Source organism: Carya illinoinensis, chromosome 6, assembly GCF_018687715.1.
Source record: "Carya illinoinensis cultivar Pawnee chromosome 6, C.illinoinensisPawnee_v1, whole genome shotgun sequence".
Classification (NCBI taxonomy): domain Eukaryota; kingdom Viridiplantae; phylum Streptophyta; class Magnoliopsida; order Fagales; family Juglandaceae; genus Carya; species Carya illinoinensis.
The window spans coordinates 24,521,709-24,545,515 of record NC_056757.1 but is presented as its reverse complement, the minus strand read 5'-3'; the positions used below and the strand labels follow the sequence as shown (position 1 = coordinate 24,545,515).

General features: G+C 33.9%; 1 protein-coding gene and 1 long non-coding RNA gene across 4 annotated transcripts; one reads left to right on the top strand and one right to left on the bottom strand.

Moving 5' to 3' along the window:
• Positions 1-1,876: 1,876 nt before the first annotated feature.
• On the bottom strand, positions 1,877-7,314 carry LOC122313419 (polygalacturonase At1g48100-like). Of its 3 annotated transcripts, XM_043128399.1 has the most exons (7): positions 6,843-7,310; positions 5,755-5,886; positions 4,405-4,632; positions 4,264-4,308; positions 3,965-4,172; positions 3,070-3,260; positions 1,877-2,447 (listed from the first exon to the last, which is right to left on the bottom strand). In XM_043128399.1, exons 1-7 carry the CDS (start codon positions 7,242-7,244, stop codon positions 2,055-2,057), a joined length of 1,599 nt encoding a protein of 532 aa, XP_042984333.1. In that variant the 5' UTR covers positions 7,245-7,310; the 3' UTR covers positions 1,877-2,054. The 3 variants fall into 3 exon arrangements, with proteins under 3 accessions (XP_042984333.1, XP_042984332.1, XP_042984331.1); XM_043128398.1 differs by having other exon boundaries at positions 3,070-3,191; positions 4,264-4,632; positions 6,843-7,314; XM_043128397.1 differs by having other exon boundaries at positions 4,264-4,632; positions 6,843-7,312.
• Positions 2,140-3,916, top strand: LOC122313420. Its single transcript, XR_006243388.1, has 3 exons — positions 2,140-2,279; positions 3,469-3,771; positions 3,855-3,916. It is a non-coding gene; the product is annotated as an uncharacterized LOC122313420 (long non-coding RNA).
• Positions 7,315-23,807: the final 16,493 nt, after the last annotated feature.

Genomic DNA, 23,807 nt, shown 5'->3' with positions numbered 1-23,807 from the left:
AAAATATGAGCAAACTGAGAATAATTGTATAATTTTATAATATATTATTATTTTTATATAATCACGTGTAAAAAATACATATTGCTTATGCTGATACATATCGCATGCTTTGCCAATCGCTTCCTAGATACCAAATCCCAATTCCGTCTCTGGGTTTAAGCATTCGAAAGAAATTTTGCACTGTATTTTACTTTCCTATAATATGACTTATAGGATTTACACGAGGATTGCTGACGTGTCAAAATTTCATTTGTAGTTGTTGATAGTCTCAGGATAGCTTGCCTGATGAGAAGAGGGATTGAAATATTTTTTTTAGAGGGTTTGGTTTGGCTCCTGTGCAAAGCGAACAAGAAATCTCATGTTAAAGAATTAATGGCCATGATTGGCTACCAATAAGCAATCTTAGCCCTCCAAATTCTTTCCTATTTTTTTTTCTCTCAATGTGCACTTGCACTCATTTTGATCAAATCAAAATCTTCCATATTGTCACTTAATAACTTTCATATATGAAGTTTCCAACATATTTCATCCCTCTCTAATTTAAAAAATGATATTTGCAATTTTAATTTTGGGATGTGTAAATCTTGCATTTTCTTTATAAAAAAAAATTGAGATTTATTTAAAAAATCATATTTTTAAATTTAAAACTCGTTTATATATATATATATATGTGTGTGTGTGAAATTTATACTCTAAAATATACCTAACATTACTCATATAAATTTTTTGTAAAAATTTTATTAAAAATAAGTTTAAAGATATCAATGAGAATACACTTGCATTTATTAGGTTATTTATTACGTCCTAGTATATAATATATTATTTATTATAAATATTATAAACTTAAAAGATATAAATATATTTGATACAAGCTATTATATTTAATGAATAAATATGTTTAATGAATAAATATTTAGAGAGGCTGAAATATGTTGGACGTGTAAGAGATGAAAGTTATTAAATTGCTGGGTTACTAACAAACAATTCTGACCATTAATTCTTTAAAGGAATATGTCCTGTTCTTTTAGTACAAGACACAAACCAAAATTCTTTTCTAGAAAGAAAAATATAGTTATAAGTATAATTATGTATTAATATATATATATATTAACCTAATTTGTTTGATAAAAAAATAAATTTTATCAAAAATAATATTAATTTAAATTTTAACTATAAAAAAATTAATATTAATACTCGACTTTTTTTAAAGAAATGAGAGACTCGGGGAACCGGTTCGAGATTTACACCCTCCAAATAACCAGCTGACACGTCATTGTCCTAAGATGGAGAACAGAAACTGAAGCATCGACCTGCGTAGAAGTGAAAGAGGAAAATGTCGCTTAATCTTCTTCTCGATCCAGGAGTTGGGTACTTTATCTTGCTAGATTTAGTTTAGTTTATTCACTTTATCCCTGAGCCCACTCCTTTGATAATTTTTCTTTGGTGTAAATAGTTGGTTAAAATAACTCTTACCCATTGTTTATGCGCGTTGATTACTGTTCTTGATTCCAGAGTCCCTAATAATTTGCTGGTGCTATACTTCGAGAATTCGTTTCCTTTAGGGCTATAACTCCGGAGTTTCCCCATATTTGATGTTTTTAGTTGTTGTTATTCAATGGGTAGACCAAATTTTCCTTACTTTTTGTGCTCTTTATCGATTCAGAATCATGTGGTTCTTATTCACACATAATTTTTACAGAAATGTGCCCATGCCCTTGTATGCTCTTTTTTTATAGTGATTTACATGATTCTGCATTTTTATAGAGGATATTATTCTATTTCAAAATGGGATGTTGAAATTTGTTTGCTTTCTCAGACTTTGACAATCTATTATAACAAACAAGCTAGCCTTATTCACCATATGGGACTCCAAACAAAAGCAATGCCTGTATACTCTCACAATTATAATTGATATAATGCTGCTAGAGAAGAATTTGTATAAACTAGGATTGTCATAACATAGACGCTGTACCTAACTAACTAATGGTGTGAAAGGGGTCTGGCAGTCATGCCGACCGCACAACTATCTGTACCATTAAATAACAATGTTGAGTTCAGCAAGAATCGTGATCGGATTGAACCCGGTTGCTGGATGGCTTTCCAATCTGTAAACAATCTATTGGAGGTATTGTAGGAGTCATCAACTCTCCAAAAGTCTGCCAGCAGAAGGGATCATACATGTGGTAGCCCTCTTGCAACGGTTTTAGCTGTATGGCAGTCAGTGTTACATCTGTACATGGTAGGCTGTCACTACAGGCAAAGTGTACGGGCTTGACTGTGTAAGTCCCTCTTATCCTCTCATAGTTGATTCCTGATAAAGCGACAGATGATGTTTGGTTTTTGCATGTGCTTTTGTCACAATAGTACTGGTCAATCACAATTGGGAGTTGAACTTCTGAAACTTGAATGTTTGAGAAGAGTACCCCCTGGACAGAGCCTGATCCTCCCTGCAGATTTAGCATTTCAGATCATGTGTAAGAGATATAGCTGGTTTATATGTGATTTTTGTAACAACTTGGACGTTGAAGGAACTCAGATCTAGTTCAATAATAATATTAGAGGAGTAACTTGTATCCGACATTGGTAACGGCATGCATTGTATGGTAATTTTTCAGATTGTATTCTTAAAAATTCCCAAATTCTGAGAGGAATTTCTTTAAAAAGTTTAGTGAATTAATAAAATGTCTTCTCAAGGTTCTCATGTTCTTTAGTTTCTGATATCCTGGAAGCTAATATTGAATTGGGTCAAAGTTATGATAATAGGTTTTAAAAAATTCTTTTAGTTTATACAAATTGCTAAAACTCTTTAATTCAGAATTTACATGTTGATATCTATTTAAGAAGAGGAAAAAAAAAAGGAATCCCTCTATAAAATTTTATCCGTCTTTGGGTAAAAGAATATTTTCCTTCCCTATGCATATGGCATAGGGAGTGAGGTTCAAGCATTTTGAGTTCCTTACAAACGAAAAAAAAAAAAAAACTGATCCGACTTCTTAACTAGAATTTGATTTTGTTAATTTTAACTTCTTGAACTTTTTAGTCATATAGAGTCAGAAATGGTAACAATACCTGCCATGTCTTGATTCTGACACCATTCATTGTGTTGTGCATAATGACATCTCGAACGGTGATGTTAGAGACACAGGCTTTGCTGCTATCCTTTCCTAGACTTCCAATGCTGATTCCATGTCCTGGTCCACAGTTCACATTGTGTATATATACATTTGAACATCCAGTTTGTATAGAAATACAGTCATCCCCTGCACGTATCATAAGAATTCGGCAACTCTTTTTTTAACAAAAATAAAAAATAAAAGTTTGCTTTTAACATCGGATTTATTTTAACTTTAGTGGTCCTGCTCACTTTACCCATCGTTTATGTATAAGATTTGAGTTTTTAAATTTTATTTAAGGTTGTCATTTCCTCCTCAAATGTTCGCGTTTTTAATGTTCATGCTATGTTACTAGGCGGGTCTCAATTTAAGTACAGATAAACAAAGTGAAGGAAAGGGGAGCAGAAGTTATAGTTGCTAATGAAGACAAAAGAACTGCAGAAAACAACAAAGAAGTCTTCATGTTATCCGTGTTCAAGATCTAATCCCCTATTGGATGGTCCACTACTAATTTAGGAGAGAAAACGTCATATAATTGGTGGTTGAAATGGGAGAGTTTCTGGAGCCATGTGTCAGATTGTGAATGGTCAGAGATTGTTGGCTCTAATGGATAAGGCTTTGGCAGGATAGTATTGTGTTTTGCACAATCTTGTTTCAGGTATCTATCTTCTTGTGTAATATTTTCTGTCACTGATTTCTATGTTCTTTCAATATTTGTAAACCCATCTTTTGGCTCCGTAGGCTGTATTCTTGATTCTTGCTCGATGGTTGGCCCACAACTGTGTAATTCATCTATCAAAAGACAAAAAAAAAAAAAAAAAAAAATTATTCAATTAGGAGTGATTAATTACCGCAAGCAAGGTTGGTGCTGTGAATTAGAACATCTTTTGAGTTCTGCAGATGGATTCCATCTGTGTTGGGACTGTCACCAGGAGATGATACACTAATATCATGGACCAACACTCCCATGCAGTTGTCAAACTTGAGGTGGCACTGGGGACTACTTTGAATTGTTATGCCTGTGACGGTTACGTTAAAGCTCCCATAAAACCTCAGTGCCTGTGCAAGAAAATGCAACAATTAAGTTAAAGGATTGACATGTGCACAAGCTGTATATGTTGCCAATGTCAAGTCTTGAAGTGGTCCTTACAGTTGGCTTGATGCTAGGCATTGTCCTCCCAAGCTCGCCTCTTATCTGCCACACAGTTGTTGGAGAAGCATGATCATGATCAGTTACAGGTAGATAATGCATGAAGTAATTCAGTGAAAGAGAAATGAAGTGAATTGCTACCGGCATTGGTGGATTCTTTTCAACAGTGCTATTTAATGGGATAATGAGTTTTTGTTCATCGTCAACCGGGTCATCAAATTGGCTGTCTTGCCACCAGACTGAGCCTCTTCCATCAATGGTGCCCTTACCCTGGATGGTAATTCCTCTTAGCTTTGTGAACTCGAGCCATTGTAGCAGACCTCTGCCCCAAGCTTCGGAGTTTGTGGGAGCAATGATCGTACCATCCAGCTGAGAAAATGTCAAAATCATCAATGGTCATGCATTTGTTTGTTGGTAATACTAGACCCATTCTAATTTATAAATGCCAAAAAAACACTGTTCATTTCACTGTAAAAAGACCCCGTGTCTCTCTCAGGGTTCTCCTCGCAATATTAGAGAAGTTATCAATAGACTAAGTGAATTTGTTTGCTCATCGTCCATACACTACATATTTGATAAAAATAATAATTAAAAAGTTATGTATAGTGTGTGGAGATGATGAGTATAATTTTTCTATAATAATACCAGATAAGAAATTTGTGTATAGTTGTGAAATGATTTGTGAATAGTAATGAAATAAGTTGAGTTAAGATGTTTTATTGAATTTTAGAAAATGAGAAAGAAAAAGTTGAGTAAATATATTATAAAGTTAAAATAATATTAGAATATAATATTTTAAATTTATTTTTGTTTTAAAATTTGAAAAAGTTGTATTATTTTTTGTGTTTTGTTTAGAAATTTGAAAAGTTATAATGATCAAATAATGATTAAATGAAAAAATAGAAACTTGAAATTGAAAATTGTTTGTATTTGAGTGAAGTTTTGAAATGAAATTAAGAAAAATTTTGAGATGAAATAAAGTGAGATTATCAGTGTTCCCAATTGAGACCTAAGATATACCTAAGCAATTGGAAACAAAAAAATGTATTTAAGTCGATGTAGAGACGCGCCTGATGTGTCTGGCATATCAAATTTTAAAATTCTTATATAAATTAAATCTTGCCATGTCATCAATATATAGACCGATAGTGTTTATTTTGTCACTGACTTTCATATATTAAAATTTAAGAGATACTTTCATTACAAAGAAATTTTATAAAAGAGTAATATTAGGTACATATTCTAAATAGATAAGTCACGTATATACCATTTGTAGAAAAGTGAATCTCACTAATAAAAAATATTTTTTTTACATTTTTTTATGAAGTTTTATACGAAATTTATCTATTTAAAACTTATACAAATTAATTATTATCTAACCTATTATATAAATTTATATGAATTTATAAATTTATTTTTATCAGATATGCTTAGCAGTTTTATTACTAAACATGTAGTTTGTCAAAAGAAAATTATTAGGAGGATACATACCTGAAATACAATGTTTGCTTGACAGTAAGGACCAGAGAAGGAAATGGGTCCTACAAGGAATTCGTATTCTGATGGAACCATAATCATTGATGCCTCTACTTTACAAGCAGCTGCCCATGATGCTTGGAATGCCTGCGATGCATAGTAACAATTTCACCATTACTTTTATTAGAAAGCCAATATCTTTTTGTTTACTTTTTCTTTCTTTTTTACTGAGATACTTGTGAATCACATCACATAGTACGACCACATAAACAAACAGTTGGTGTTCGTTTCTGATCTGCAGTTGCAGTAATTGTTGGAATCTCAACTCAAACTGTCTTAGAATATAGATGGGGGACCCGGACACCTTTCTTTTTCTTGCTTGGGTCCCACCTGTCTGGTTAGGTGGGGCCCAAGTTACTTCTTTTGTATCTCGAATTCTTTCTTTGGCTTATGCCGGGTTGGATACGAAATATTTTATTTTATTTTATTATTATAATTTTTAAATTTTTTTTATATAAAATATAATAAATAATTTAATTTTTTAAATTTTAAAATAATAATAATAATATTTTATTTAATTATTAACTTTTATCCCTTATCTAAACAGCACGACATGATTAGCCTTCTTCCACCAACAATTAATAGTTATAACACACCAAATTTTTGTCACCCTCTTCTATATATGGTTTAGCACACATTTTTCTACTTCTATGCTTTAATTCGGAAAAAATGTTATATACTATATATACGTTCGTATTATTCTATTGTATTGATAATGACTTTTAAAATCATTGCGAATTCATGAAATATTTTGTAATGAAATTCAGACTGTTTTTAGTATTACATTTGGATTTCATTTTTAAAAAAAAACTCGTCCTTAAAAGTTCAATTTTTTGTAGTGGATCATATTCCTCTCTTATTAAAAACTCCATATAAGTAGTTCTTGTGTCCCCTCATTTTTTGCAGAAAAAATGAAAACTTTGTAATCATATTAAAAGATTAATGTAAATCCCTTCATGAAACTACTTAATGCCAAGCACCAAAAGACTCTTTCTCCCCATTTTTCTTATTAATTTCCCATTATGTTAGAATTGGAGAATCACCTGTGTGTCATCGGTGCTTCCATCACCCTTGGCACCAAAATCAAGCACGTTAAAGCTGGTGGCAGCAGTATGGCCGCCACCATTGTAAACTTTTTGCGGCGGCGGCGGCGGGGGGCTTGATGGGATGTTTTCTTCTGGTATGGGAGGTGGAGGTGAGCTGGCCGGAGCTTTTTGAGATGGAGGTTTCGGCTTTGATCCTCCAGGACTATAGTGGTGGTTTCCATTGCTGGGATTCTTTCCTTTCTTCTTAGACAGAGAGGCAGCGCTACTAGTTCTGCTGTGCCTCCAATGCCTACCTCTTCTTGCATTGCATGTCTCAAAATTTGATGACCAAAGTATGAAAGCAATGAGAAGCATTAATGCGAGGCTTCTGAAGCTCAAACCAGTCATCATGTTTGGCATAAACGTAGACCAGAGAGAGAGAGAGAGAGAGAGAGAGAGAGAGAGAGGGCTACTGAAGATAGCCAAAATGAGTGGTGGTTTGGGGTATAAATAGGAAGCAGCGAAGTCTTCAAGGTTATGGTGAAAAGACTGTGCAGGCATAAGCCAAAATATATATTGGTAGTTGGTGGCATTTTTACGTTTCATTCTTCCTTGGTGTTTTCTTTCTTTCTTTCTTTCTTTTTTTTTTTTTTGGCTCCTCGTTTATTAATCACATGAACTGTTTGCATTTCTGTGAATTTTGGATGAAATTGATCTGTTTATAGCTCACCAGTGTGTCCCATTTGGCCAGGTGTCGATTTTTTTGTAATAAATGATCAAAATATGCCAAACTTTCCCATTCAAGGCAACTCTGCTTCATGCCAAATTGTGTCTATTTTGGTATCCACTGTTCTTAATTGGTCACTCTATATTAATCTTTATAAATTCATATACGCACATACATATATACAAAAATTCAATCACATCGGTGAAGAATACAGTACTCTTCGTATCATGTTACTAGTGTGAAGAGTGCAGTGTCCTGAATACTAACATGCAAATTTATTTGTATCTTTTATCTTTTCTTTCATTATAACTTCCTCTTCCTGATCTATCTTCCTTCCTTCCAAATTTATATGGCTTTCCTCCATAGTTTCAAGGCTGCACAACATATATTTTACATGTACAGCTACCACTGATAATGGAGAATGTGATGTAAAATCCAAAAAGGAGGCACGTGAGTGGGGGCTCTTAATAAGGTGTCAAGAGCCGGCACTGATTATAACAGCTCTACAAGATCACATGCAGCCACTTCACGGGCTTGCTCTTGTTTTGGCTTTGTCTTTTACATCCCATCCCCATATACCTATCTATCTATATCTATGCCTATCAACAAACTTGAGGCTATCTACTGGTATCGTATTTTCCTCCTCTTCTACTTCCCCTTTCTTCCACCCAATTGAAAAATATATATAAAATTCTTGTTGGCAGAAGAGATAGAGAAAGAGAGAAAGAGAGGCCAAAAAGTAACAGAAGCTAACTGTCTTCAAGAGAACAAATGGTGACGAGGGTTTTCAAACTTTCTTTTCTTTTCAGATTCTTTTCAGATCAGGTACTTGTAGGGAACAATGTACAGCTAGGCACCTCAATCCGCCCATGGTTTTGGTATATGATCTATATATATAAAGAGCACGTACAAGCTAAGTGTCCTACATTTCAAATAATAGGAATTTAATTCATAAACAAAAGACGTTTTAGGAACATATATATATATATAGCTTGCTTTCTTGCACATCACATGTTTAATTAATTCCTGTGAAGAGTACAGTATGACCTTAAGAAGCAAAAAAATAAAGACAAGACAAACAGAGAATTACAGAAAAGATCATTGCGATGCAGCATTCAAAAGGCCACATGAGGAGCTTTGAAGCTTCTTGAGTCATTGGGGTGAGAGATTGGAACGTACTCTCTCTTAAGTGTCCTCACAAAAATAATACATTTAAGCACTGAATATCCATGTCAGTTTAGCAATGTTACTCATCGTTCTTTTATTAAATACTCATACAATAATTAAAAGACTACGTATCATGTTTACCAATTAATTAATATCACATTATAAAATAATGAAAAATTAATAAATAAATATTGATGGATAATATATATATATATTTCTTTATAAGGTTAATTGTAAAATTAATATATAAATTTTCACTCAATTCAAAACCTTTCTTAATTTTCTAACGGTAAAATTAACAGTATGATTGACATGACTTACATCGGTGTGTCACATGTCAGTCTCTTATTAGCTGACATGGTTATTGAAATCACATGTTAGCTAATCAAAGACTAATACATGCCTGCCGTTAAATTTTCAATAAAAGATTAACGCAGATCTCTCGTAGAGTTTAATAAACTTAAGGTATTAATTATATAAAAATTAAAAACCAAAATCTCAAGTATTAATTATATATATATATATTTTTTTACCGTTAGCAAAGTGTCTAAACCAACCCACAATTGTTGGATCATTTTGAAACTCAAAACATTATTATAGAAGGAAAAAAAATCTTCACATAGTTTTTTATATTAATGATAAGTAAAAAAATTCAATAAATATAATTAAAAAGAATAAAATAAAATAAAAATGGTATATAATACGTAAAAAATGATGAATATCAAAGCTTAACAACTGAAATTACCTAATATCACATACTCACAGTAGTTTAGGTAGTCTACTAATGTGTTGGGTGTTTTTTTTTTCTTTTTTTTTTTTTTTTTTGATATTGGGGATTGGGGAGGGGATCGAATCCAAGACCTCTCTTATGGAGGTTGAGTCTCATGCCATCTGAGCCACATGCTCTTGGCGTGTTGAGGTATTTTTAATTATTTTATTCTTCCTTGAAAAACGAGATGAAAAATTGACCGACACCTATGCACCCACGCTAAGTCCAAGAAAAATATGGAATGCTAGCACATGATGACCTCTAAGCTTTTCAACAACAACATGCCAACAACATCGACGTTAACAAAGTAGAATAAGTCTGATTAACATCTCTATACTATACTTTTTTTAAAAAAAAAATTTTTATAATAAATATATGATTTGTAGATAATAAATAGAATAATTTAATTAATAAAAATATAAATAAAAAATAAGTTTTTTTTAAAATATATATAGTACAAGTTTTACTTTTTTTTTTCTTTTTTTTATACATATTTAAATATTTAAAAAAAATAAAAAAACATACCAATATGCAAAAAAATTATTTTTTTAATTATTAAATAAAAAATATTTAAATATATAAATAATCAAGGTAAAAATAAAAATAAACTCAAATTAACGAGGTAGTAACTTTTTCCTATCATGCAATTGATGAGGCTGGATGATCGACCTGTGAGGAGATACACTTTATTTTCATCACCAACCAAGATTGATCTTTTTCACTCTTTAATCCCTCCACTCCACCCGTACCCTTGTCCTCAAGTTTTGCCATCAAAAAAAAATTTTTAATCTCTCTCTTCCTTTTCTGATCCTAAGTTTTTGTCTGTGGGAATTTCAAATGGAACCCGAAAAGGTTAAAAAATTTGTTATCATTATTGTTTGGACTAGAAATAGTACTATTGGTAACTGTGCAATGTACATCATGAGTAATGATCCCATATATTCTTTTTAGGAAAATTCTTGTGTGCCCTCTTCCCATCCCCTTAAAGTGACCGCTGGTCACAAAATTTTTTTTTTTAATTATTTTTACTTAATGATTAAGGATTTTATGTAACTTTATTTTAAATTGTGAATATTTTTATAAAAGATAATTTTATATGTAGTTTTGAAATATTGTGTAATTTTTGTATACTAAATAGCGTGTATTATTAAAAAAATAAATTTTTTATAAGGTTGAATCAAATTTTTCTTTTTCTTTTTTTTTTTAAAGAGAATCTGAACTTTGCACATCTTAGTAACGAGGTTATTTTTATAAAGAAAAATGAAATTTACAATCTTAAGACATATAAGTCTTGTGTACTATCTTTAAAAAAAAAAAAAAGAATAAATTTAGTACTCATATAGTCATATAAAAAATATTATTTTTTTAATAATAAATCATATATTTTTTAAAAGTAACACAAGTGAATTACACACTCTAAGACTCTAGGATTATCTTTTTATAAAAATGTATCGTTTAAAATGGAATTGTTAAAAAAGTTAAATTTATGTCATTTTCCATTGCGTATTAGTGTTAAAATGACCTCTGTATTTATATGAAAATTGTATTTATTATCCTTACATCATATATTATAAATTATTTTTTTCTCTTATCAAATATATGGTATATGGATAATAAGTAGAAGAAATTAATTAGTTTAAAAAAAATAAAATTAAAAAAAATTAAAATAACTGTGCCGTGTGTTATGTAAGAATAATGAATAGCAAAACTCATGTTTATATATATATGTGAAAAATTATATTTGCAGTAATAGAGTACTTAAGTGCTGCATACTCTTTTTTAAAAAAAGTTAATAAATATCAAACATATATAAAAAATAATAATAATATTTTAATAATAGTTACACAATTGATTATTATATATCTAGGATTAGTACTCTTACCAATGGAAGAGGATGCTGCTTAATTGCTCAGCAATACAGATGATCAACTTGATCTACCGTATAATTTCTTTCTGGAAAAACAGTTCAGATTAAGGAAATATTTATATGCATATGATGCTAATTGATAATTTGTTGTACGTCGTGAATAAGCTGTCTATCTGTTGCATACGTACGAGGTTCTTTGTTTTTTAGTCTGTTTCGGGAGACGTAAGCATTATAATATATATATATATATATATATATATATTAAGTATGATAGAAATGGAATTAAATATTATCTGCTTCAAATAAGGTCGAATACATATACCTAAAAAATGAAGTATGATTACATGAATATATGTCTTTTAATATATATTGGAATTTAAATATCATGGGACAGCTCCCATATATATATTTATATATTATATTTCTTAATTATTGTGTTTCATTTTTATGATTAAAATAAATTTTAAAAAATAATTTTACCTATTAATTAATTACCAATGCAAATAATTGGCAAGAACAAGAAGAAGGGCTTTCGAGTCTTCGACTACGACCTTCTTAGCCGTCTTTTTGTGCTTATGTGCTCGTGAACTTTGTGTCCTCTCGTGAACCTCATGCATCCAATACATACATATATATATATATATATATATATATATATAATATTAGGGTTTCTTGTGCTGCTGCATTATTAATCTGTGAAAATGTTTCAGTAACCAACAAAGGCATGAAAAGCTTCATGCTTTTTGGATCGATATTCCATGGTTACATCCATCACATGACCTAAAACCAAGTTGGTTTTCCTAATTAATTAATTAGATCGGTTGGAAACTTGGAATAATGTTGTCATATTCAATGTCCTTATCTATTACAGTAGCAGTACATGAATTTAATTTTTGAGAACATAGCAACATTAAAATAGTACTGTTATTATTCCTATAAAGAAATAGTGTTATTATTTTTTTTTTCTAAGAAATTTTGAAATTAATTTTGAAATGAAGAGGCACTTAAGAAGTACGTACCTTAAATAATGCACAAGTATTTAACAATATTATGGGACATTTTTTCAAAATATTTTCATAGGACTAGATCATGGATTCTAACCCTATTTAGTATTTACTCCTGCTGAGGAGAAATATTGACCATACAAACTTCCACATCACCAATAACCTATAATTGCATTCAAGTGGGAAAAGTTTCAAGTTTTTCAACTGCCCCCTAGAAATAGTAAATTAACTTGTAAACAAGTGGCCACGGATCATTCTAAAATGTGGAGCTACGAAACATGATTACAGTAACTTAAAGAGACACATGCATGCATGGGAAAGAACAATATATATATATATATATTGCATTTCATGATCAATATCTGAGATTCTGAAGCTTCCCTGGGCCATGCAGTACTACTGTACATGAGGTGGTTCCTGAATCTGATTGGTGTAATTTGCCGCTGATGTTAATCTATCATTAATTGTTGGATTGGACATTCATACTGTTCTTGATCGAGGCATGTGAACTTTTGATCTGTTGGCTGGAAGACTCTTTTTTTGCTGATGTGTGTGATCCCAATTGATTCTTTTTCTTAGATTGATCAGAAAGACGCCCAAATGCAGCAGTGTATCTGTCCTCCACTACTTTGTCTGCATAACATCAGCCTCATGAATTCCTGCATGCCAAACAAAAAGCCATCCAACCAAATATATAATAACAATATCACGGATCTCTTTGAATCCCTAAAGTTTGCCTAGCCTCGTGGTTATTTCAGAGCCAGGACAAGAGATTTCAGAGACTTTTTGTGTTTCTTCTTCTTCTTAGATTTTCCTCCTCTAACTTGGTCTGCATTCCAAGATCTGATCAGAGACATTTTCTATGATTCTTGACCCACAGGCCACAGCAGTACATGATGAACAGTAACCAGAAATCTGAGGCAATTAATACAATATATATTCAGGACAGAGTGCACGAGCATGCAATTTTAGTTTAAGTAATGATACACAGCATATTTTTACAATACATTTTATAACAATATTGTAAGATAAAAATATTTTTATAAAATAATGTTATTTTTATAAGGCATTTTACAAAAATACTCCTAATTTAGCACATGATTGTAAAATATATTGTTAAAAATATTGTGTAAATCATATTCCTTTTAGTTTATCAAGATTTGTACTGGAAACTGTGCATGCACATGCGCCATTAGATTTTATTCAAGTGGCAAATTCTTTCTTGTTGGTTATGATCAGATGGCAGTCCTTTCAAGTACCATTGGTACGAATCCAGCTTAGAGAAACGGTTGGCTATCTAAACCTAAGATGAGAATTATTCATGTATGCGCATAGTAACAGTGAGTAAGTGGGATTTTGTCCTCAATGACCCTGTACATGATATGGTAAAAGAGACCGGAATTTTGTGAAAATTATATAATTTTCTCGTACGTAAAGGGAAAATTAATGCAAATATGGTTGCTATCTGTATTTCATTGAAACTTTTGTTTTATTCATAGCAAGAAATTTGATTTGTAGATATGAAATCTTTTAAGGATGAATCATCCTTAAAAGTAATTATTTGAGACAAAAATTAAATTTCTTCTCAAAATATAAAAGCGGTTTTTTACTCATTCAAACAGACGAACTACAGTTTCTAAGACGAAATATAGCGTCTCAAAAAAGAAAACCATTCAAAGGGTCCCAATCTCGTTTGAACAGTATGGTATTTCATATTCAAATGTTGACATAATTATTTGAATAAGGGAAATTATACACAATTGTGGTAGGGGAGGGTTAGAAATCTTTTGAACATATGATTTTTATTTGAATAAAGTTTGAGATTGTTCGATAATGTAGAATTTTCTATTCGAATGTAGAGTCAATCATTCATACGATTGTATTGGTGGGAAGTTATAAATAAATTTAGTGAGGGATGCTTGCTATCTTGTTCGAACAGCAACTTTACATTCGAACGGATTTATAAACCATTCAAATGCCCATAAGATTGGTTCGAAAGGTGACGTAGAAAATAGAAATAAATTTAGTTATAGAAATTTATTGAAATGCATTCAAATATTTAAAAATAATAATTATTTGATTATATTAATCATCATTTTTAAAAATAAAAAATCTAATTATACGGATTTATTATTTATGGTAAATTAAAATGCATCATAAATGCCTTCCTAGAAAACTTATATAATTAATTCAAAAATTAGTTAACGATTCTTTTATGGTAGATAAAATTTGCAATTAAAAAAAGTTTTCTTTCTAGGGAAACTCATTTTTTATATTGCCAAATGGTAAGCAAAATAAGAAAGTTGATTTTTTATAACAAGCAAGCTAGCTATATTTAAAATATAAAAATGATATAGAATTTAAAGTGACAATGTTCGATACAAAATAATATTACTGTGTAAGATTATCCAGGTCCTCCTGCATCATAGTAATGTATCCCTCAATCTCTCGTAGTTGGACCGTGATGGGCGCAGTGATCCTCTCAATGATCCTCTCCATGTTCGGATCAAAAGTGTGCGATACTTCTCAAGCAGGGATCACATCTCCTTGGTAGTATTCCCTACAACCTTTGTATAAGCACCAGCATCCGTAGGAGCTGGATCACGCTCTGTGCCAGTACTGCATGCGTCTGCAACATTAATACTAGCCTTTTGCAACTGACCCTCATTCTTACTGAAAGTGATCTTGTTAAGGAGTTTGATTTGTGGTTGCCTCCATTCTATTAATAGTACATCAACCCCATAATTAACTAGGAGAATAGAGATCATCAATGCATATGATAGACTACTTTAATCAAATACCATGACTCAGATTGAATGCAGATGAGGAAGTATATTGTCAGATCAATTGGCTCTCCTCATGCTATTCGTAACATAAATTGAACCCATTCGATGCCAAAATTTGTCTTGTGTTTCCTCGAATTGATGTTGTGTGAGACAATCATATTCACCATATGAAAAAAGGCTCAACAATCAACCTGTATGATGACCTTGGTACCATCATATGAAGGAGCTGAATCATCATGCATCAATAGAAAAATCTCATCATGAGCAGGATCGTTTTCTACTGGAGCTTCATCCTTGATGGCATCTTCATCGTCTATCCCTATAGTCAATTATTGTGCAGGGTATGCACCCACCTCACGGGGGACCCCTAGAAACTCAATGATACTGTCTCTTAGATAGAAATACTGACTTCTCGAATAACCAACGTGAATGAGTCCTCATTAGCCCACATCTCTAATATGGCCTAATAAAACTCACTGACCATATCAGGATAGGCCACCCCCCTCTGCTCACAGGCCAAACCCAACCGCTATTGCTGATTATGGAAGATAGACTCCTTCCTTCCTAGACAAAATCACAAAAGTTTTCTATAATGATTTCTCGCTCAACTAATATCGACCTCCTTGGCTCACTAGCTTCACTGTTAATTTACCCCTCCCTCCCGCGTTTTCTTCCAACGTATGCCATTAATTCAGTGTTCATAAAAGAAATAAATAAGAAATATCAATAAAATAGGAAATTGTAATTATGTTATATTGAGAATTGTTCGAATAAAAAATATACAATTCAAACTAACGTTTAGCTTATTCGAATGTTAAATAAAACCTTTCGAACAATAACGAGGCCTTGTTCCAATGGTTTAATTTCATTCGAAAAATAAATATGTGGTTCGAACAACATCATCATATGGCCTTGAAACTTGTGTATGAGATACTCCTCGAGCTATTGTTTATCTGTTTGAATCGAGTCAAATTGATTCAAATAAATATTTGACTCAGTTTTTTGCGTTCGAACGTATGGTGACAAGTTTGAATTGGAAAAATGACTATTTGGCTAAAAACTATTTGAACATTTTTTATGCCGTTCAAATGATGGTACCCCAGGCATGAACATCAATGATCAATGACTTAGTTGACTCGGCCATTGTAAAAACCAACGCTTCATAAAAAATAATTAGTTTTAAACATACAAATCAACATGGAGTGAAGTCTAGACCTCACTTAATCATTTATAAGGCTAAACGCCATGCGTGGCAGCCGAAAAATACCAAAAATAGGTCAAATCCAATTTGAAATCCCAACCTCATTTTCAGCACACAACAGCCCTAGTTTCAAGCCTATAGAGACAAGGATGGTGGTACATAACTCTTAGATGACAGCCAATTGTTAGTCTACGACGAAGACTAAGAGTGGTGGCGAACGACAATGGTGGCTTTGAACGGTGTTTGTGAAAATGAACTGTTCAAATTGAAAACTAGGTCTTATGTCTCCAAAAAGTCATGTTCAAACTAGTATTTTTCAATTTGAATGTTTTAATATAATTTATTTTAGATGTTCAAACCAAATGTGATTATTTGAACGGTTGAATATTCATGAATTAAGTTTGCATAATACGTTATGAACTTATAATGTTTCATCTGTCAAGGACCCAGGTACGTTCGAACTGGATGTTATATTGTTTAAACATGATGTAGGGGATTTTTCCCTCAGGCCAGAGGCCTAGTGCACAGGCCCAAATACGAAAGGGGCCCAAATGAGTGTCGGGCAGTCCATCGACCCATCAGAGGACCCTGACCTTGGAGCAGAAGTTGACCTATGACCTGAAACACGCGAGAAACCCACCATAACGCAAAGGAAGAAGGAACAAGCCACCTCAGCATCCCCCTACGGAGCTCAATCCCACATAGCTTTGAGCAAACAGGAAGGCACAAATAGTGGGGAGCCCTTGATCCTCTGATGGATGAGGAAGGGAGAGCCTGACGGCATGCATCTATAGGATGAATGGGGCAAAGAGCTACATCGCATTAATTGCACCACTCCAGAAGCCACGCTGCATTAAAGGTACCTGACTAAAAAAAATGATGAGGGGACATATCCCCCCTAACACAGGGTATGGGTGTTTGACCTTAGAAATCAGGTATAAAAAGCAATCCCCAAGTACTGGAAACTCTCTCTGGACTCTCTATTTTCTTGTACTAAACTCTAAGACGATACTGACTTTGGCATCGGAGAGTCCCTAGCCACCGTCTCACAGTATTCTCTTTGTGTTTGCAGGCCCAAGACCGAAAACCCGAGTTGTTGAGAGCCCAGCCCAAAAGTATGCGAAACACAACATTAACATGTGATATAGAAGTATTTTATTAGTTCAAATAAAAAATATCATGTTCAAACCGTTTATGTATGAAGTTTCCAGAATAAACTACGATGATTCATTTCTATTGAGGACCTAGGTACGTTCAAACAAGTGTATAAGTTTTTCGAATGTGTAACTAATTACCTTTGAATAGTCTATAGTGGGATTTTGGCTGTTCAAACAAATTATGAGCATTCAAACAGTAGAGGACCCAAGTACATTCCAACAGGCGTATACTTTGTTCGAACAATTAATACTCTAACGATATATATTGCCATTTATAGTATAGTATGTTTATATTATACTATAATATTATATATATACATACTAGCTATAATATATTATACTATAACATAATATACTAGTTATATTGTACTAGTTATCTTATACTAATTATTTAGGAAAATGATATAGTCACCGCTTTCAACTACCGCTCACTTTTTTTTATATATATATTTTTTTTACTTCATGATTAAGGAAATATCTTTTTAATGATATTGTGCTTTTTTTAAAAATATATATTTAAAAATGTTAAAAAAATACATATAAAAAAACAACAACAAAAAAACTCTTATATATCTAACTGTAGCTCCAACCGGGCGTTAGGAGTAGTGGACGTAGTACGGTCCAATTATTTATGACTATATAACTATACTAGAATAATTATGAAAATCACTAATTATAAGAATACAATGTTTTTCACAAATATTTATATGTATATATGTTTACAATATATTAAATAAAATTGTTTCGAAAGGAATTTTCAAGGTGGGTCAGGCGACAGAACACAGCTGAGAAATTTTTCCACGCATGACGACATACATTTGGGATATGCTAAGAAATAGTCGATTATTTCTGTTGGAACAGTTTATTAGCAGTTTGAACAGTATGTGAAGCATAAACTAGGTGCCATTATTATGAAGATTTCGTACTCGAACAATTTTCATAATTGAACTGTTTATAAATATATTAGAATGCCATGTTCAAAATGTTCACCATTCGATCGGAATCCCCAAGGTTGGTCGGGTGAGATAAAATAAATTTGAAAGTTTTTTCTATTTATTTGCCTATATTTAATATAATATGCTGAAAAATATTCAATGTTTCTAGTATGAATATATTCTAAGCTGAAATCAAACACGTGGAGAGGTAGGCACCACTTTGAAAATTTAGTATTAAAACGAGTAAATTAGCGTTCAAATGCAAAGTTTCATAATTTAACACTCGAGACTTCCAATCCAAGACTCTCACCGAGTATATTTTTTATTAGAGAATGAGGCAGTGAAGAGCTTAGTAGAGAGAGAAGCTACGTCCTAGAGAGAGAGAGTACGTTGCTGGAGTCTAGACTGTTGAGTACTGTGGAGTCTGGTCCACACGGCTCGAGTGGAGGCATTGGCCCATCGAGCGAAGTCAGGCAGAGTTGAACGCTCGATGTCAGCTTGACAGTGAGCTCGAGCAGATGTGGGAAGGAAGTTCGCTCGACGCACGTTCGATACGCCGCTAGAGCGAACATGTATTTTACACAGATCTAGGGTTTTTTCCACCTTTTGACTATATATATGATTATTATATCATATGATCGTACTGTAGAACACTGTAGACGTACAGTAATCGCCCCATCATTGTAGTGTGTGATTTCTCAGTAATAAAAATCCTCTCCAGCTCCTGTGAACGTAGGTAATTTGCCGAACCACGTAAATCTATTGTCGTGTGTGATTATTTTCTCGTTCATATTATTTTTTTACTTTATTGTCATCATTTTTCATAACAATTGGTATCAAGAGCCAATGTTCAGGTCTGAGGGAAAACGATGGCTGGAGATGAAGTGAAGGTATCGGGGATTGAGAAGTTTGATGGCACGGATTTTGGTTACTGGAGGATGCAGATAGAGGACTACCTCTATGGGAAGAAACTCCATCTTCCACTATTGGGAAAGCGACCGAAAAGATGGATGAGGCTGATTGGAACCTGTTGGATCGACAGGTTCTAAGGGTTATTCGATTAACCTTGTCGAGATCTGTTGCACACAACGTCATCAAGGAGAAGACGAGTGCGGATCTCATGGCGGCTTTGTCAGGTATGTATGAAAAGCCGTCAGCGAATAACAAGGTACATTTAATGAAAAAGTTATTCAATTTGAATATGGCAGATGGTACATCTGTTGCACACCATCTGAATAATTTTAATACTATCACAAATCAACTGTCGTCTGTTGAAATCGAATTTGTTGATGAGATACGTGCACTGATATTATTGGCTCTACTGCCAAATAGTTGGGAAGTCATGAGAATGGTTGTCAGTAATTCTGCTAGTAAATCTAAATTGAAATATGATGATATTCGTGATTTGATTTTGACTGAGAAGGTGCAAAGGAAAGATTCAAGTGAAACCTCAGGTTCAAGTTCAGCACTGAATGTTGATTCTCGAGGGAGAACACAAAATAGGAACTCAAACAGAGGAAGGTCAAAATCAAAGAACAGGGTAAGAGCAAATTGAGGCCTGGTCAGCAGGCAACTTGTTGGAATTGTGGCAAAGCTGGCCACATAGAGAAGAACCGTAAAAATCCTTAGAAAATCGAAAATGATAGTGCTAATGTGGTAACTAAAGAAGTACAAGATGCATTATTGCCTGCAGTTCATAGTCTATTTGATGACTAGATATTGGATTTAGGGGCTTCCTTCTATACATCTTCCCATCGGGACCTATGCGGAACTATATTGCAGGTAATTTTGGGAAGATGTATTTGGCTGATGGAGAGGCTTTGAACGTAGTGGAGATGTGAGACATTGATATTGCACTCCCTGGCAAGAACAAATGGACCTTGCAAAAGGTTAGACACATTCCTGAGTTGAAGAAGAACCTCATTTCTGTTGAGCAGCTCGATAAATGTAGTCATTCAGTAGTGTTCTCATATAGCACCTGGAAAGTCACAAAAAGGGCATTGGTACTGGCTCGTGGTAAGAAAACTGGTACACTATATATGACTACTGGTTTGATTAACACTATTGCTACTATCGTTGCAGAGAGTACAGCAGATTTGTGGCATTGTAGGCTTGGCCATATGAGTCAGAAGGGTATGAAAGAACTTCTGTCTAGAGGCAAGCTACCAGAACTGAAGTCAGTTGATCTCAATATGTGTGAAAGTTGCATTATGGGGAAACAAAAGAAAGTCAGCTTCTTGAAAAGTGGTAGAACGCCTAAAACTAGAAAACTGGATCTAGTGCACACGGATGTATGGGAACCTTCCCCAGTGGCATCTATTGGAGGTTCTCTTTACTATTTCACGTTCATTGATGACCATAGTAGGAAGGTATAGGTTTATTTTTTGAAGCATAAATGTGATGTATTTAATGTGATGTATTTTTTGAAGGCCATGATTGAGACAGAGATAGGCCTGAAACTAAAATGTTTGAGGTCTGACAATGGTGATGAGTATATTGATGGAGGGTTCAAGGAGTATTGTGCAGCTCTCATATCAGAATGGAAAAGACCATTCCTAGGACACCACAGCAAAATGGAGTTGCTGAGCGTATGAACAGAACTATTAATAAGCGTGCTAGAAGCATGAGGTTGCACGCTGGACTACCACCCACTTTCTATCAGATGCAGTCAGTACTGCCATTTACTTGATAAATAGAGGATCATCAGTTCCACTGGATTGTGGATTGCCTGAGGAGGTTTGGAGCGGGAAAGAGGTTAAATTTTCTCACCTTAAAGCTTTTGGCTGTCTTTCTTATATACTTATTGATTCTGATACTCGTAGTAAACTTGAGACTAAGTCAAGGAAATGTTATTTCGTTGGTTATGGAGACGAAGCATTTAGCAATCGTTTCTGGGATGATTAGGGTCAGAAAATCATAAGAAGCAGAATTGTGATTTTCAATGAGAAAATTATGTACAAGGATAAGTCTAGTACAACTTCTGAAGTAGCTCCTCAGGAGTCCGACTTTGTAAGATTAGATGACCTACCAGAGGTCACAGTGCAGTGATGAGATGTGAGTGACGGGGAGAGTGGGTCCAGTGCACCCATTCCTATTATTCCGCAGGCAGTTTCAGAGCCTTCCACTCCTACAGTTGCAGTTTGTAGGTCAGTTAGGACTATACATCCTCCACAGTATTTTTCACCTACCTTGAATTATATTCTGTTGACAGATGGTGAAGAACCGCAGAGTTACGAAGAAACCTTGCAAGATGAAAATTTTAGCAAGTGGGAGCTGGTCATGAAAGATGATATGGATTCCCTGTTAGGGAATCAGATATGAAAGTTGACAAAAATTCCATAAGGGAAGAAGGCATTACACAACAAGTGGGTGTACCGGATGAAAACTGAGCATGATCGCAGTAAGAGGTACAAAGGCAGACTTGTTGTAAAACGCTTTCAGCAGAAGTAGGGTATTGATTACTCTGAGATCTTTTCTCCTGTGGTGAAGATCACAACCATTAGAATGATACTGGCTATGGTTGCTACTGAAGATTTATTCTTTGAGCAATTAGATGTGAAGACAGCATTTCTTCATGGAGACCTTGAAGAAGACATCTATATGCACCAGCCTAAGGGGTTTGTGGTACAGGGAAAGGAAAGTTCAGTTTGTAGACTGAAGAAGAGCTTGTATGGCCTGAAGAAAGCTCTTAAACAGTGGTACAAGAAATTTGATAATTTCATGCACAGTGCAAGGTACATCAGATGTCAGGCAGATCATTATTTTTATGTCAGGCACTTTGAAAATTCTTATATTATTCTGTTTTTGTATGTAGATGACATACTTATTGCAGGGGTTGGTATTGATGAGATCAATAATCTGAAGAAGCAAATGTCAAAGCACTTTGCAATGAAAGATTTGGGAGCTGCAAAGCAAATCCTTGGCATGAGAATTGTCAGAAATAGAGTCAGAGGTACATTGAGACTCTCACAGACTGAGTATGTAAAAAAGGTACTCAGCAGGTTCAATATGGACAAGGCCAAACCAGTTGGCACACCCTTTGGCAGTCACTTTAGACTCAGCAAGAATTAGTCACCTGAGTCAAAGGAGGAACAAAATTATATGAGTAAGGTTCCTTATGCCTCAGCTATTGGTTCATTTATGTATACTATGGTTTGCACAAGACCGGATATTGCCCATGTAGTGGGAGTTGTGAGTAGATACATGAGTAACCCAGGCAAGCAACATTGGGAAGCAGTGAAATGGATTTTGAGGTACCTAAAGGGCTCCTCAGAAACCTGCTTGTGTTCAGGAGAGAACTTAAAGGTGCAGGGCTATGTTGATGTTGGAGATATTGACAGCAGAAAGAGTACCAATGGCTTTGTTTATACACTTGGTGGTACTGCAGTGTCATGGGGTTCTAATCTACAGAAAATAGTTTCTTTGTCTACTACAGAAGTTGAGTATAGTGTAGTGTCAGATGCTGCAAAGGAGATGATATGGCTACAGGGCTTCTTGGAGGAATTGGGTAAAAAGAATCAGAAAGGTACTCTCTACAGTGATAGTCAGAGTGCCATATTCCTTGCCAATAATCTAGCATTTCATTCCAAGACCAATCACATTCAGATCATGTATCACTTCATACGATCATTGTTAGATGACGGACAATTGTTACTTAAGAAGATATGTGGAAGCAAGAACCCTGCTGATATGTTGACAAAGGGTGTTACACTTGAGAAACTGAAGTTGTGCGCAACTTCAGTTGGTCTTCTAGCATGAAGACAGGGGCAGTGAGTTACAGAGGTGGAAGATATCATGTTTGATGAAGACGTCGATACAGCGAGTGTACCAGTCTCCAAGTGGGAGAATTGTTGAGTATTGTGGAGTCTAATCCACACGGCTCGAGTGGAGGCATTGGCCGCTCGAGTGAAGTCAGACAGAGTTAAAAACTCGATGTTAACTCGACAGTGAGCTCGAACGGATGCGGGAAGGAAGTTCGCTCGACGCGCGCTCAACACGCTGCTCGAGTGAATATGTATTTTACACGGATCTAGAGTTTTTTCTGCCGTTTGATTATATATATGATTATTATATCATATGGCCGTACTGTAGAACATTGTAGGCGTACTGTAATCGCCCTATCATTGTAGTGTGTGATTCCTCAGTAATATAAATCCTCTGCAGCTCTTGTAGATGTAGGCAATTTGCCGAACTACATAAATTTTGTGTCATGTGTGATTGTTTTCTCATTCATATTACTTTTTCACTTTATTGTTATTGTTTTTTCACAACATGGACCACTCACTTGTACTACACAAATTGCTCTACAGAAGACGCATTTGTCACTTTGCAAACAAAGGAAATCCAACAGAGAATGGTTCATTATAACTT